The 16943-nt window shown below is 42.4% G+C and overlaps 1 protein-coding gene across 3 annotated transcripts in view; it reads right to left on the minus strand.

Moving 5' to 3' along the window:
• Nucleotides 1–16943, minus strand: part of MMAA (metabolism of cobalamin associated A) — a 28180-nt gene that overhangs the window by 5183 nt on the left and 6054 nt on the right. For 2 of the 3 annotated variants that reach the window (XM_029076796.1, XM_001510967.5), the window contains exons 2-5: nucleotides 4897–5397; nucleotides 1534–1656; nucleotides 435–605; nucleotides 180–265 (exon numbers count right to left, since the gene is read on the minus strand). In XM_029076796.1, the coding sequence (XP_028932629.1) occupies nucleotides 180–265; nucleotides 435–605; nucleotides 1534–1656; nucleotides 4897–5341 (825 nt within the window). In that variant the 5' untranslated portion in view covers nucleotides 5342–5397. Of the gene's footprint in view, nucleotides 1–179; nucleotides 266–434; nucleotides 606–1533; nucleotides 1657–4896; nucleotides 5398–16943 lie in introns of those variants that run through there. The other variant, XM_029076798.1, reaches the window with a different exon arrangement.

A 16943-nucleotide genomic window follows, 5' to 3' on the forward strand; every position in this document is an offset into this window, starting at 1 on the left:
TACCTCATCTGTAAAATGGGGATTAAGACTCTGAGCCCCACGAAGGACCTGGATTGAGTCCAACTTGATTAGCTTGTATCTACCCCAGCACTTAGTACAGTGTCTGGCATACGGTAAGTGCTTAAATAATGTTGTTAAAAAAAATCATTTCAAAGGAAAATATATGGGAGAAAGTTTACCTGCAGTTCATCTCCTCCTGCTGGTGGTAGTAATAAAACAAACATGTCAACCATGTCCGCAACAGCAAATTCTGACTGCCCCACACCTGAAGAAGTTCAAAAGCGATAATATGTTCAAATGGGCTAGTCAAAGCTCATCTTAACAGCAGCTACTGGAAAATAGGCCTCGCTCCTCAATGAAAGAAGTTGATTATAATGGTGTGGGAGTTAAACTCTAACTCTTGGCTCTATAAAACAGAAGAAAAACACTCATACCTACAGTCTCAATAAGAAGAATGTTGTATCCTCCTCCTTCACACAACAGAATAGCTTCATTTGTGGTCCTTGTCACACCCCCTAAAGTCCCACTGGTAGGTGATGGTCTGATATAAGCATTCATGTCTCTCGATAACTCAGTCATCCGTGTTTTATCCCCCAAAAGTGAACCTACAAGAGAAAAGCTACTTTAAAAAGACGGTCACAATTACCTGAATATCAAACAGTCGATTTCCAGGGAGAGTACTTTGTGAAACTCCACTCAAAAGCTGGAGTTTCATTTTAAAGTGGTGATATTTGCAACTCAGAAAGGAAGACTTGGATCTTTACATCCTCTTAGAAATACGGCGCTATTTGAGGATGACGAATACAGTTTCCTTGGTATTTGTTCAGGGAGAAGGAAAGCAGGAAGAAAGGGGCCATTTGTGAAGACCCAGGACTAAGCCTTGGGCCTGCACAATCTCAGTTCCGAGTCCCCAGGTTCATTCCATCGACAAGATCTCTTATGTAAAAAGAAAAAACAAAACCACGTGAGAAACCTAAAGCCCGTCCTCTCCTTTCTTGCCATCCTTTTCAAGTGCATTTGCCAAATGATCTCTCTTCATTCAATGATCTGCCCAAGCCTCATTTCTATGAAACCTTCCTTAACAATTACCTTCTCCTTTCCCAAGTTCTCTCCCTGTATAAGCTCACATACTTCAGACACCTGAACCTTAAGCGGCAACAGCATGAGGTTGCCTCTCACATAAAATGTAAACTGAAATCCATGGTTCTCCAAAACAAAACAAATGTAAAAGAAGCCAAGAAATAGTGAACCATACCACATACCAATCTAAGTTAATTAGAAGATGTGTTCAACCAGCTTTGCCTCAAGCACATAAATTCAAGAAAAGGGGTCTTTATCTTGCATTTTTTTAAAACCTTTATTTTTTTTTGGTTTGTAGTAGGTCCTCTCATTCTTGGTCTGAGCTGGGATCACGTCTAATCCAGCTAGACCCACAGTAGTCTTAGATGTTCAACAACGAACATAAGGGTAATATGTTCTGTACACTCACCAGAAGGGCCAGAAAGTCACACATTTTTTATTAGACATACTCACCACCACTTGTGCAAGAGGAAGGGTCGACGGCCAGCACAGCCACTTTATGTCCTTGCTCAGTAAGCATTTTCCCAAAACATTCTATAAATGTGGACTTTCCAGCTCCAGGGGGCCCAGACAATCCTAAAATAGAAAGAAATCCTCTAACTGAATAATTTAAATTGGCTCCTTAGCAACGTAATGCCATCTATTTGATCTAATATTAAACTATCCTTTGTTTTTTGCTCATTAAGGCAGCCATATGCCCCGGATCCAATTCTAACAATCGCACTTTAATCCAGCAAAAAAATACTTCTTTACTGATAACTACAAATGAAGGAAAACATTTCTAATGCAAACTCCATTATGCAAAAAGATACATTTTATTTTATGTTTATTTAGTAAATTTTTTTTTACCCAAGGTTTGCAAATTTTGTCTTCTCTCACAAGCAATAAAAAACACCACAACTCTAAGTCAGACAGGGAGAAATTAATAATAATAATAATGTTGGTATTTGTTAAACGCTTACTATGTGCAGAGCACTGTTCTAAGCGCGGGGGTAGACACAGGGGAATCAGGTTGTCCCACGTGGGGCTCACAGTCTTAATCCCCATTTTACAGATGAGGGAACTGAGGCACAGAGAAGTTAAGTGACTTGCCCACAGTCACACAGCTGACAAGTGGCAGAGCTGGGATTCGAACTCATGACCCCTGACTCCAAAGCCCGTGCTCTTTTCACTGCGCCACGCTGCTTCTCTAAAGGATTCTGTATCTTTTAAAGATAATACCTGATCTTTGTCAGAAAAGTAACTACTTCTTTAACCCCCCTGAAATGTGAGTTTAGGCTTATGCCACCCGGAAGAGAGATTTTCCTATAAAGGAATCCTGGAAACAATGGGTATTCATTTTCCCAAGGTGGGTAGAAATTTTCTCTGCTCTGGAAAAAATTTAGATTATAGATGGGTTGGCCCGTATGGGCCACATTTCTGGCCAAGCAGTGAGGTTCAAGAAGGTTCAATAGCTCTTATCCCCTGGGGACCAGTTTTTTTCACCCAGTCGTCCCCTCCGAAGTGCCGAGCTGCAATCAAGGCAAGCCATGATTTCTTGCCCAGTGCATTTTAGGGAGGATCCCTCCAAGCTCCTCCTGGTCTGAACTTCCACACTCCAAGTCCTGCAGCTTCTGGGTGGGACTTGGATGTTATTTACCATAACTGAACGAAAAAGCTTGAAAATTTCAAACATCTGCCATATTGGATACAGGTGAATAGTGACAATAATAATAATAATATGGTATTTGTTAAGTGCTTACTGTGTTCCAAGCACCATTCTAAGTAATGGGATAGATACAAGCTAATCAGGTTGGACACAGTCCCTGTCCCACGTGGGGTTCATAGTCATAATCATTTTTCAGATGAGGTAACTGAGGCACAGAGAGGTGAAATGGCTTGCTCAAGGTCACTCAGCAAGCAAGTGGCAGAGCCGGGATTAGAACCCAGATTTTTCCGACTCCCAGGCCCAGGCGGCTCTATCCCCTAAACCATGCTGAATATTCTTTAACAAGTTAAAAGGATGTGACTAATATGTGCCTTTTTAGCTTAGTTGCTGAAACTAGTTCTGAAGTAACTAATTGTACTCCCCACCACACACACACCTCCGTTTGCTTTCTAAGATCTTGGAGGGGAGGGTGGACTGTTAACAGTAACAACACTAGATGGAAATTAAGATTTGCTTACTATCCAGTTTAGACTTGGCTCCAAACATTTTGGGGTGATTTGGTTCCTTAAATGTATTCCCTCTCCCAGGAGGAATTTGAGATATCTTATTATTTTCCCTACCTTTAAAATAATATATTTATTTTAACTTGGGGGTTCTGCATGTGCTCATTATTTGCAAAAAAAAAAGTTATGGTATTTAAGAGCTTAGTATGCCCCAGGCACTCTACTAAATGCTGGGGTAGACACAAGCAAATAGGGTTGGACACAGTTCCTGCCCTACATAGGCCTCACAGTCTTAATCCCCATTTTACAGATGAGGTAACTGAGGCACAGAGAAGTTAAGTCACTTGTCTAGGGTCAAACAGCATACAAAGGCAGAGGCAGAAGCAGAATCCTGGTCCCCTGGCCCCCAGGGCTGTACTCTTTCCATTAGGCTACAGTGCTTCTCAAAAGAAATGCAACAAATTAGTTGGGGGTAGGTGAATTGGTGGAAATTGTGGACTAGTGAACATTTTTTTGGGCAGGAAACAAATTATTTCTAAAGGTATAACATTTCATTCTTCTAGTATACAATCTATATACTATGGATTATATTTTAACTGCTAATTTTATTGCACTGTACTCGCCAAACACTTAGTACAGAGCTCTACACACAGTAAGCACTCAAATACCATTGATTGACTGTTTAACCTAAAAATCTCCAACATAGTGGGTACATCTTAAATCTAGAGTTTACTCTAATTTATTTGCAACCAGAATCCTCAAAGATTTACCATTCTATTTATTTACTCTAAAATACAATTTGATTAGTTCTAGTCCCTCCATCTGGCAAGAGATATCTAAACTGCTTAAAAACATATATTTTGCGTTTTTTCTAAAACAAGTCAATTTCCACTAAGAGGAGCTTCACAGGTTTATTATGAACTGATAGCAAAATAAGATAGTGTTCTTTGGATCCTTTTAAAAGTATTCTTAGAGAACTGCCCCGACAATGTAGGGAGAGAATCTAAGGAAAGCTATCCTGGTCTATGGGGTGAACAGTGGATTTCTGTGCGAAGATTTTATTTCCTTTGTCTGAGATAGAGAAACAAACAAAAAAACCCACTCTGGAATAAAGCAGAGTGGCCTAGTGGATAGAGCACGGACCTGGGAGTGAGAAGGACCCGAGTTCTAATCCCAGCCCTGCAACTTATCTGCTGTGTGACCTTAGGCAAGTCACTTCACTTCTCTGTGCCTCAGGTATCTCATCTGTAAAATAGGGACTGTGAGGCCGGTGTGGAACATGAATGTGTTCAACCTGATTAGCTTGTATCTATCCCAGCGCTTAGTACAGTGCCTGGCACATATTAAAAAAAAAATGCAGACTTAATTCTTCTTCCTATGCAGATCTTCACTAACAGGGGCAATTAACAATGACTTGAGTCTCTCTGGACAAAACTGAATTTCTCAGAAGAAATCCTTCATTACTCTCTGAAAACGCAAATAGAATGCTTTAAGACTAGATATGTATTCAAGAAAAGGAATTTCCTATTAGCCTGGAATTCCTGAGAGATCAAGCACAGTATATTAGCCAAATCTGTACAAGAAAGGACTTAATAATGGAAGAGAAAATTTAGCAACAGAAAATTCAAAATATTTTCTGGACAGACAAAAAAAAAAAAGACTGACCCACTCTAAATGCTAGCGGTTTTCCTCTATTTAATTGCTCTTGCTCTCTGTGGTAAGATAATACCTTCTGAAGAAGTACTTGGGCTATCTCTTTTTTCCTGCTGTGAGCTGATTCTATGAGAGTAATGGCCTCTGCTAAGCAGGCTCTTTGCCCTTGGATTAAACCAGTGTAAAGTTTATCTACAAATCTTCTTTCTTTGTCAGAAAGTCCCTCTGTGTCTTGCTTTAAGGTTGTCTGAACACATAGCTTTCTCTTAAAATCCTCTGATGGCAGCATCCACTTTGTACAATAGTGTTGAAGAGAATTAAATGGTCGACCATACGAGAATCCTGATGCGGTACGAGTACTTGAATGAGAGATGAAGTAGGAGCTCTGAAAGGATGTTTGCGAAAGGCCTCTAAGAAAACGTTGATGAGGAAATTGGAGCAGCATTGCCACGTTCATTTTACTTGAAAGGTATAAATTTGTGAAGCTTCGGTTCAAGTTGAATTGTGGTCTTCCTAGAAGAGAAAAAAAAAATTACCTGCCACACTTAAATATTGACATTAGTGAAAGCTAATATTGTAATAGTTTTACACACATTACTTTTTCCTTTGCTTCCAAGACAATTAGTAACAGAACTGGGTACGAATTATTTAATTTAACATGTTGAATGTGGTACTGGGACCTTTTAAAGTTGGGACAAGGCTCCTTGCTTACTGCATCAGCCTCCTTGCTGACCGCCCAGCCTCTCCCCGCTCCAGTCTATACTTCGTTCTGCTGCCCGGATCATTTTTCTTAAAAAAAAAAAATTCAGTACACATCTCCCCACTACCTAAGAACCTCCAGTGATTGCTCACCCACCTCCAAATCAAACAGAAGTACTTTACCCATTCGTTTTAAAGCACTCATTCAGTTCACCGACCTCCTCCACCCCACCGCCCTTCGCTGATTTCCTACTACAAACCAGAGCACACACTTGGCTCCTCTAACAGCAACCTACTCACTGTACTTCAATCTCATCTATCTCGCCAATGACAACCTGAGCACAGATCACTAACTAAATGTGCTTGGGAACATACGCAAGTAGTGAAAAGCTTTCTGTTCCGATGCCACTGGATCGAAAGGATTCTTCCAAGAAGATTCATGAGTTGCACTTACACTGACAAGAAGAGAAAATAAGTTGGATGTGTTTTAATGTGGGTTTTTTCACATCTACCTCTACCTAGGTCTCCCTCCCCTTTCATATATGACAAACCACCACTTTCCCCATCTTCAAAATCTTAGTAAATCACATTTTCTCCAAGAGGCCTTCCCTGACCAAGCCCTCAGTTCCCCTTCTCCCCGAGGTGTCTTAAGCTTTTGGATCTGTATCCTGGAAACACTTGACATGCACCTCACCCACAGCTCTTAAGTAAATATCCACAACTTATGTTAATGTCAGTGTCCCCCTCTAGACTGTAAGTTCCTTGTGGCAGGGAGGGAATGTGTCTATCAAGTGTTGTACTGTACTTTCCCAAATGCTTGGTACAGTGCTCTGCACAAGCTGCTCCCAAAATATCACTGATTGATATATTGATTCAGAAGGTGGAGGGGGGAGGGGGTGGAGGGGAGGAAACACAGTGAGGCTGGGTGAAAAAAAAAAATGAGGCAAACACATACTGCACTGGGGAAGTGGCCAGACAGATACACACACACACACACAAAACAAGTAAGGGGAAAGGCTGATGCACACAAAGCTAGAGGGACATTCAGAGAAAGTGAACACAGCTCAGACTACACTTTTCCTGTTTGAGGCAGAAGATGAGACGAGGTCGACTAGGCGCTCCAGCCCACATCATACTAGGGTGGAGGGATCAGACCAAAAAGCTCTGTGGGTCCCGTGGAGATGAAGCACCATTACGAGAGGGTTCAATTACATGCCGTCACATCAGGAGTCATTTCATCGGATATTTACAACTGATCCATTGCCTACGTTAACAAAAGTAATCAAAGTTAACGTAAACCAGGTATTTAGTGCAGCGCTCTGTATACAGTGAGCGCTCAGTAAATACCACTGATTGATCGATCGACCAGAACGTTGAAAATAGTAAAAGTCTTGTCACTTAAAGAACAACTTTCTTTTATCTCAAGACGAAAAGATCTTAGTGAATTGGAAAGTGCATTTCGCTTGCCTCCCTCTCCCTATGCGGAAGACTTCATATTCATCCCAAGAATTTCTTCTGGTCAGGTCTGTCCTGGTCTGAAACTCATACGGAAAAAGGAAGAAAGAGAATCTCTCAGGAGCTGGCCTTTTATTCCTCTTCTATAGAAGAAGGGGGTGTGATAAGTGATATGGGAGTTGGAGCACAAGTTTTGGTACATGAATTTATTCAACAGACTAGCATGGGAATCCGACACACCCTGAGAATGGTTAAGCGAAAAAGGCCATTTCGAGTGACTTGTGGGGCTCTGAGCCAGGAGCTTCCTGCCAGATTTATTTGCAGCCACGAGGTCAGGCTCCTTTTCTTAGCTTCACTGATCTTCCCTCTTTCTAATTGTAGCACGAAAGTAATTCCTGCACTGGAAACCGGTTTATAAAAGTTTAGTGACAGCCAGGTCACACGGCCTTCTGGCTTCCAGGGGAGAATGCTAAATTATAGACAAATGACATTCAAATTTTAACTATCATTCAGTTAGTTGCCTTAGGAAAAATTCACTTTAAATTGAAACAGAAGTTGAGAGAAAATAAGAAGAGCGGACTCCTACCAGTAACAGCATCAACTACGCTTAAATCCACTGAGCACAGATCACTGAACTAAATGTGCTTGGGAACATACGCAAGTAGTAAAAAGCTTTCTGTTCCGATGCCACTGGATCGAAAGGATTCTTCCAAGAAGATTCATGAGTTGCACTTACACTGACAAGAAGAGAAAATAAGTTGGATGTGTTTTAATGTGGGTTTTTTCAGGTATTCATTGAGTGCTTACTGTGTGTCAGGCACTGTACTAAGCACAGGTTGGATGCAGTTCATGTCCCACATAGGGCTCACAGTCTTAATCCCCATTGTACAGATGAGGTAACTGAGGTACAGAGACGTTATGTGACTTGTCCAAGGTCACACAGCAGACAAGTGGCAGAGGTAGGATTAGAACGCAGGTCCTTCTGACTCGCAGGCCTGTGCTTTATCCACTAGACCTCGCTGCCTATGGCTTAATCAGGATTCATTATTGGAGATGATCAGTATATTAAAATAGCAAATTTAAGCTTGTCATACATATCTAAGCCCCAAACTTTCTTTCAGTTGGTGATTTGGGGTTTTATATGGCTTTAGGCAGAATTACGTTTACTCCAGAAATCTAACAGCACATTTAAAAATTAAATACACACACCCTCATATTCACAACCACATTTATGAAATAGCAAGGCATCAGGACACTGGCAGTAGAGAAATCATTCTTATAGTTCTTTTCAAGAACTTTTTAAATTCCCCCAAAGTTCAGAGTTCACCCAACTGTGAAAAAGCAATTGGATTGAGAAAAGCATCTATGAAATACCCCAAATCTTATTCACTTATCCAAAGAACCAGATACAATGCATTCCTTCCTTTTTGGGCCTCTGTAAGTTATTTAAGAAAAAGAAAAAGAACCTTTTGGTTAATAAACTGGAAAAAACAATTAACCCTCAAGAAATATGGAAAGACTGGTTTGTTAGCCATCTTAAAATGAAGAGCAAGGGAACTGGGACAGAGATTATTGAAGCTGTCTCATCAAGTTATAGTTTCCCAGAAAATGCCTCATTATGTGTAGGTAGGAAAATAATTTAAAACTTTCTTTTCTTTTCTAGGACTTGATTTTACCACGACAGCTTTACTCACCACCAAAAATACCACCTGCAACACAAACATACAAATGCAAAGAGAAAAATGTCACGACTGTTATTATTCTACCTAACAGCTCCTATCAACTATTTTATCTAGCATCTTGCTGATACTAGAATGAAAATGCAACGAAGAGCATGCACAGCTCAACTCACTTGTTCCAAACTCCTACAGGCCATCTGGGCCAGAAAAAGCAGTGTGGCCTAGTGGAAAGAGACCTGGGCTGGGAATCAAAGAACCTAGGTTCTAATCCTGGCACTGCCATTTGTCTGCTGTGTGACCTCGGGCAAGTCACTCAACCTTTTTGTGCCTCAATTACTTCATTTATAAAATGGTGATTAATCCATCATATTTATTGAGCTATTACATGTATAATATACCAATATAACAGAGTTGGTAGAAACATTCCCAGCCTACAGTTATGAGCCGTGTCCAACCTTAGTAGGGTTTGTCTTTTTTTTTTTGTTTAATGGTTTTTCTTCAGCACTTCCAATGTGCCAGACGTTGTACTAAGTGCTGGGGAAGATACATCCTAATCGATTGGACACAGTCCATGTCCCAGTGGAGCTCATAGTTTTAATTCCCATTTTATAGTTGATGTAAGTGAGACACAGAGAGGTTCAATGACTTACCTAGGGTCACACAGCAGACAAGTTGCAGAGCCGGAATTAGAACCCAGATCCTCTGACTCCCAGGCCCATGCTCTTTCCACTACAATGCCTGTATTTACTCCAGCACTAATGAAGGTGCCTGGCACATAATAAATGTTTAACAGATATCATTTTAAAAAAAAATCTGGGTGGGCTTGGACTGAGTCTGGGAGCTCCCTCAATTTCAGTGGGGAAGGGAGATGAGTGAGATGGGGTCTGTAAGGTAGCCGGGTGTCACTGAAAAGGACGTTCTCTGGACCACATCTAGGGGTGTGAATTTATCCTCTGGAAGAGTACCGGGTCAGCTCTGCCTGGCCTTCCTGTCCCATGACCTTTAAACGTGTTTAGAGCCATTAACGAGCATAGTGCAAACCAAACGCAGGGAAGGAAATGTGGCACAGAACATGCAATGGGCGAGGGCACAGCAGTTCCCAGAAGCTTCCCTGATTGGTCCAGAAAGACCATCAGAAAGTAAACCCTTCCTCCCTCGATCAATCAATAAATGGTATTTATTAAGTGCTTACGGTGTGCAGAACTGCACTAGAGTTTGGGAGAGTACAACATAACAGAGTTGGTAGATGCATTCCTTGTCCACAGTGAGCTGACAGTCTAGATGACCTGGTTTCAGACTAAAGGAACATACACATGTGGTCAGAGAACCCTGGACCCCAAGTATATGTATCATTTTCCCTCAGGTCCACCCTAAGTGGCGTTGAGCCACTGGGGCCCCACTCCAACCCATAAACGGATGGCTGCCCTATCCAACAGCTCCCCTTTTTAGAATTTATCTCCGTATTTTCCCGTCCACCTCCACATGGCTAGAAGAGCGATAATATTGTCTATTCCCCGGGTGTTAGAAACTACCTATGCCCCTAGGGAATCCCTGATGAGTAAGTGGAGAAATGGAGACTGAGTGAGGCCTCACCACTGCCCCGTCTTCTGTCCTCTCTGAGCTGGAACTCCGAGTTCCAAATATGGCTTCGACTTAATCCAACTGTTTCCTATGGGCACAGGCAGAGGTGTTATGCCTGAATCTGCACTTCTGAGTTTGGTGAAAGCATGTGTGTATTGTGTTTGAGGAGCAGTGTGGCTGAGAAGCAGCGTGGCTCAGTGGAAAGAGCGTGGGCTTGGGAGTCAGAGGTCATGGGTTCGAATCCCGGCTCGGCCACTTGTCAGCTGGGTGACCGTGGGCAAGTCACTTCACTTTTCTGGGCCCCAGTGACCTCATCTGGAAAATGGGGATTAACTGTGAGCCTTCCGTGGGACAACGTGATAACCCTGTATCTCCCCCCAGCACTTAGAACAGTGCTCTGCACCTAGTAAGCGCTTAACAAATGCCAACATTATTAGTATGTAGGGGGGAAGGAGGATGAATTTGCTGATAGTCCACACTCTCCTGCTGAGACCTGGTCGGACCTTTTCCCACAGTCAAAATCCCACCTCCTCCAACAAACGATCCCCGATTCGCTTCTGAGCACCCCATGTCATATAAATCCATCAGCCAACTCAAGCACTTATAAATTTATTTATAACCATCCTCAGCACTCTTGTATATACATGTGTTTAACTGTCAATTAATTGATATTAGTTTTCTGTTTGTCACATATTAGAGTGGCTATTCCTCGTGAGTTGGGAACATGTTACTTCTTTATTCTGAACTTTCCAAGAGCTTAGCAGAGAGAGCTGCACCAAGTGAGGGCTCAATAACTTCTAATGCTCCCTTGAGATAAAGGCTGTGACTGGATCAATTCGATGCCCTGCGCTTTAATAAACACCATTCTAATTATGGAGAACGGGTGTTAATCATTTCTGGGAAAACTTTGCTGGGAAGAGAAGAGAAAGGTGTAGTTTAAAGTGAGGCAAAGAACGAGCTCAGTGTGGCAACACGTTAAGAGCCCTGCCTTAGGAAGGCAAAAGCCCTGAGTTCTAACCTCAGGGTCAGAAGGAGAGGTTTCGGTTTATTTCAGTTCTCCTCCGTGGGCTTTGTCCACAAGGTTTTCAGTAAGAGGTTTATAGCACACTGTGGGTTGGATCAACCTCCCTCTACCAGCCCGCTTCTCCACGTAAGCCAGGAAAGCTTCACGTGCTCTTGCCAGAGTCTGTCCTCTCGGCCGTGCTCCTTCTCCCCCGCCCTGATGTACAGCCCACATCTACCCTCCCTCTCCATTACAGCAAGTATTGGAGGGCCCAGAATTTCAGCAGTGGAGAGATGGGAAGGACTGGGTTTTATTTCGCCTCAATTCTTGGAGAGCAAATTGTACGCCTGCCAAAATACCCCCTTTAAATGATTCTAAGCCAAGACAGACACTGGCTAGCAGCCCTCTGGCACGTTACTGTGCAACCTCTACATTCAAACACAGGTCGGCAAACATATTATCCATTTGCTTAATAAGGGTTATGAGGGAAATACAAACAGCCATGGTTGGCCACGAGACGTGAGGGGAGAATGCGTATCACTAGGACTAAATCACAGTCGCGTAATCTACGGGGTTCATTTCGGACACTTTGTTCAATAAACCATAAATCGTCAGCAAGAGGCTGACGAGTGAGTGCATCTAACCCTCTTCCCTCTGCTGCTTCCATCCTGCCCACTGCTCTGCTGGATCAGCTACCTCTGGGGCCGGGACACTTCAAAAATGCTTTTCTGAAAAAGAATCTCTGAGATGAAGCAATGTGCAGCCTAGGTGGAATTTCTTGGGATGAGGAACAGAAAGAGGGGATGGGAAGAGCCACTGTGAGCCCACAAGGCCCCACCAAAGCCACAGCGTCACAGGACCTCCCCCATCCCCCAAGTAGCCTGGTGCCAGTTCCCTGGAGCCGAGGGAGGTGAAAAGCTGTAGCGATAAGACGGTGTGCACCCAAACCCAAGACAGGCCACGTTGGCAGTAGATGGAACGATCTTAGGTAGGATTTGCATGTGGGGCCTCCTCCAGGGCTGGGGTAGCTATGGACTCCTGCATCCCAGACTGGGGGTCCTGTTGGCTGAGGGACTAGAAATCCCAGGTTGCTCCAATCCAGGTCAGTTGGCCTAATATCCTGCCTCTAGAACAGCGAGGCTCATGGCGGAGTTTAAGGTGTAACCTGGGGAGGTAGCAATGATGCCACGGTGAGGGCCGGGCTCACCCTGCTCCAGAACACCTAACGTCATCATAAAGCAAAACTGCAATTATCAAGCTATACTGCATCTAGTTATTTGAATCTTAATCCTGCAAACAAGTGACCTGAACTCCAAAATCCAGGGTCTCGAAGAAAGGGCGACAACAAGAATTTAAATGAAAATGGCAAAAGATACAATCAATATATTTATTGAGTGCTTACTGTATGTAATGGAGCGCTTGGGAGAATACAGTGCAATAGAATTAGGAGACATTTTCTTTGCCCACGAGGAGCTTACAGACTGGAGGGGGAGACAGACTTGAAAGAAATTCCAGAGGTATATGTACATAAGTGCTGTTGGGGAGGGGTGGAAATCAAAGTGCTCAACGGATACACAGTTCCCAATGCATAGGCACCACAAAAGGGATGGAGCCCGTTGTTGGGTAGGGATTGTCTCCATCTGTTCATTCATTCAATAGTATTTATTGAGCGCTTACTATGTGCAGAGCACTGTACTAAGCGCTTGGGATGAACAAGTCGGCAACAGATAGAGACAGTCCCTGCCGTTTGACGGGCTTACAGTCTAATCGACGGGCTTACAGTCTAATCTGTTGCCGAACTGTCCTTTCCAAGAGCTTAGTATAGTGTTCTGCACACAGTAAGCGCTCAATAAATACGACCGAATGAAACAGGAGAAGTGAAGGCAAAGACCAATAGCCCGACTCTCAGTTGTAACAGTGTGATGTTGGTTAAGCGTGCTAGTAACTGGCAAAAAAAACCAACACTGATGTGGTAAAGTTTTGAGGCTCAGTACTTACAAATCTGTTAATCTAGTCATTTCAACACTTAGCATGTACCTCTACGTCACAAAGAAAGCTGGGGGCAGGGTGATGTTTACTCCTGGGTTCCAAGGGTCTACATTAAGATCATACGGTAACCCCTTCTGAGTCCTGTTTAAAATCAAGCATTTGCCTGAACTTAAGCAGTACACGTTGCTAGATTAGTAGAGGGACCTGGTTACAAGGAAATATAAACCCCAGTAATATGAAAAAAAATGATATCTCAATTGTATGGGTAGTTAGCACGCAAGCCTCTACTATAAAAAAGATAGAGGAATTCTAAATTCTAAACAGACGTGTCAACAAAACCTTATACAGCAGCTTCTCTCTAACGCCGACAGGTATGTTCTTTAAAGCTCGTAATTACCACAGGAGAAAGATCGTTTGAAACAGAATTAGGCAAGGAAGTCAAATTTCCTACATCATATTGCAACCACGTGCGTGTTCTTGAGAATTTATGCGAACTGGTCCCTTATTAATTTTAGTACGATTTCATAGGAATATGTTTAATACAATAATAAGGGTGCTATATTAAGTATAGGCTTGTACCCAAGAAGTTGTTGACAGAGGTCAAAGATAACGCCACCAGTAAACGGTACTGGGGGTGGTGGGTGATGAAGTACTTTCTGGATCATCGCCAACCATAGTGATAAAGTCGCTATGAGTAAGTGAACTGGAACAGGTTTAATCCCAGTTGAAATTGAAAGAAAAACACATTAACACTGGAGTCAATGTGACTTTGAAAAAGTGCTCTAAAGTTCATTTCCTTTGTGTACCTTTTTTGGTTTGTAATTTGATATACTGCAATAACCTCTATTATCTTTCTCATTCAATTTCACTCCAGGTTTGGATCAATTTGTATCGCAACCCTAATTTTTTGCCTTCTCTAGCAATTCAGAAAGGATCTCAACTGTTACTTTCTATTCCACCTTTTCTCGGCTTTCTGTCTTCTCTCGAACAGGTTGGTGTTAATTCTTCCTGTAACTCTTCATGCGTACCAGCTCTTGAAGACTCATCTCTTGCGGTTCATTTAATCAATTCCAAAGTTTGGCTCAGTATGGTACGTGGGGGCTACATCACTGTCTCATTTCTCTTACCTACAAGAGCTCAGAACTTCCCAAGCCCTTCTCTAGTTCCCACCGTGCTAAGACGACGTAACTGACAGGGAGGTCTATGTGTGTGAATGTGGCTGAAGAGTTTAACTCTTGCTTGATAGACTCCTCCACATTGTTTATAAATAAGCATACATCCCTATTGTTTTAGTGGGTTTGTCCCAGGTTGGGCCTGCCTGTTCTGAACTTCTGCCTTATGTCCAATCTCTCCAGAGGCGTTGCTCTGAGAGCCACCCTTCTCCTGGATTTCTGTGCCAACGTAGCAACCTTTAGATCCCTAGCCGACCAGACTCCCAAGGAAAACCACCTGGAACCCCTACGCTCCTCCCCCTATGCCATCCAGGGCCTTCACTCCCGATATGTCCTACGCTTGTGGGGCTAAGAATGAATGCAACCACAGGAGGCCTCTTCGAATTTTAATGTGTTGGGAAGGCTTTGGCTTGATTCCAGATGAACTCTACACTGTAAACTTGTCGTGGGCAGGGAATGTGTCTCTTTATTGTTATTATTATTGTTATATTGTACTCTCTCGAGCACTTAGTACAGTACTCTGCACACAGTAAGCACTCAGTAAATACAACTGAATGGGCAGCAGTGTCATGAGCCCCTGCTGGTCCCCTTTGCCACTGGACTCAGACTTTCAGCTTTGTCTTTTTTTTTTTTAAATGGTATTTAAGTGTTTACTATGGGCCAAGCACCGTAGTAAGCGCTGGGGTAGACACAAGCTAATCAAGTTGGAAAGAGTCAATGCTCCACATGAGGCTCACAGTCTTAATTCCCATTTTACAAATAGGGTAAAGGAGGCACAGAAAAGTTAATGGACTTATCCAAGGTCACAGAGAAGACATGAGGCAGAGCCAGGATTAAAAGCCAGATCCTTCTGACTCCCAGGCCTATGTTCTATTCACTAAGCCATGCTGCTTCTCATCTTATTTTCTGTTTCTATTGTTCTCATCTTTATGTGCCTGTCACCAAACCCTTCCCCCACCTTATTCTTAGTTTGTGAATGCCAGGAGGACCAATTCGTTCATCAATCAGTGAATGGAATTCATTGAGCACTTACTGGGCGCAGACCACTGTTCTAAGCACTTGGGAAAGTATACTACAGTGGAACTGGTAGACACACAGGAAGCCTGCCCTCAAGGAGCTTAAACTCTGGAATAGGAGACCAGACTTTAAAAAGATATGTGCTGTGGGCCCAGGGTGGGGTGAATAGCAAGTGTTTAAGGGGCACCGATCAGCTTGCAGAGGTGATACAGAGAAGAGCGTGGGAGGAGAGATGAGGTTTTAGGCTTGGAAGTCCTCTTGGAGATGTGTCTTCTGGAGGGTGAAGGACCCTGTCTACTTTTCTCTCATGTACCTTTCTCAGCGCTTAACACAGTGCTTTACCCACATTAGCCATTTAATGAACACTGTAACTACAGTTTCTGCTCCCTGGGCTGGTCTGTCTGCTGTAGTGCTCTCCCAGGAATCCACTGCTAGATCATTTGGTTGCTAGATTCACTCATACCTTCAGCCAAAAGCTAAAACGGTTCCATCATTTGTCAACTTCTGCATCTTCACCGCTAATGAGAATAACTTACTCTGCTTTTTATTAGCACTTTCTGATCAAGTTAGTTTACATTCTTTTTTATCACCATCCAACTTTTAGAGGTGCTAAAATGCTGAAATACTGTAAAATAGAACCAAACCCCTAGAAAAGACACGCACCAGATTCGACTTGACCCATTTACTAATTAGTTCACTTTTCATCAAAAATCACTCTCCTTCTGCAGTTGAAGCATGTACATAACTGTAATTCTTATAAGATTTTATGAAAACTTTCATGCTTTTTTCCCCTCAAACTGCTCATGTGTAAGTTCTCATTATATATGACACATTTTGGCATTACAAAGTAAGTTTCTCAGAGATTAAATGATATTTAGACTAGTTTCTGTAAGAAACTGTGGAACTGTATAACCAACATTATCAAAGGCTATGATCTAAAAATTAAATCAGCAGGGATAATAAGATTCTTTTCCAACTCCAACTTTACCAACTCGTATCATATAGCTTCCTATTTTGAAAGCAGATAGATCCAGAAAGTGAAGTTTTCTAGATGGTTTCAGCATAGCTTTTCCAAAATCTTGTCTGCCTTAAAATTAAAAGGTCACAGGTGAGACCTAAATGAAATAACTAAGAACCCCATATGCTCATTTCCAAAAATCAGAATTTTGCAACCTTATAGAAAGGGGACAAATCAGTTCCACCAACTTTGAAATTAAACCTGTTTTCATGATTCTTTAGAGTAGGAAAATACCTTGACAACTCATTCATTCATTCAATTGTATTTATTGAGCACTTACCGTGTGCAGAGCACTGAAATAAGCACTTTGGAGAGTACATTACAACAATAAATACATTCCCTGCCCACAACAAGCTTACAGTCTTGGGGGGGGGGGTGAGGGAGAGACATAGATACAAATAAAATAAAATAAAAATAAAATTACACATGTGTACATAAGTGCTGTG

Source organism: Ornithorhynchus anatinus, chromosome 12, assembly GCF_004115215.2.
Source record: "Ornithorhynchus anatinus isolate Pmale09 chromosome 12, mOrnAna1.pri.v4, whole genome shotgun sequence".
Taxonomy (NCBI): domain Eukaryota; kingdom Metazoa; phylum Chordata; class Mammalia; order Monotremata; family Ornithorhynchidae; genus Ornithorhynchus; species Ornithorhynchus anatinus.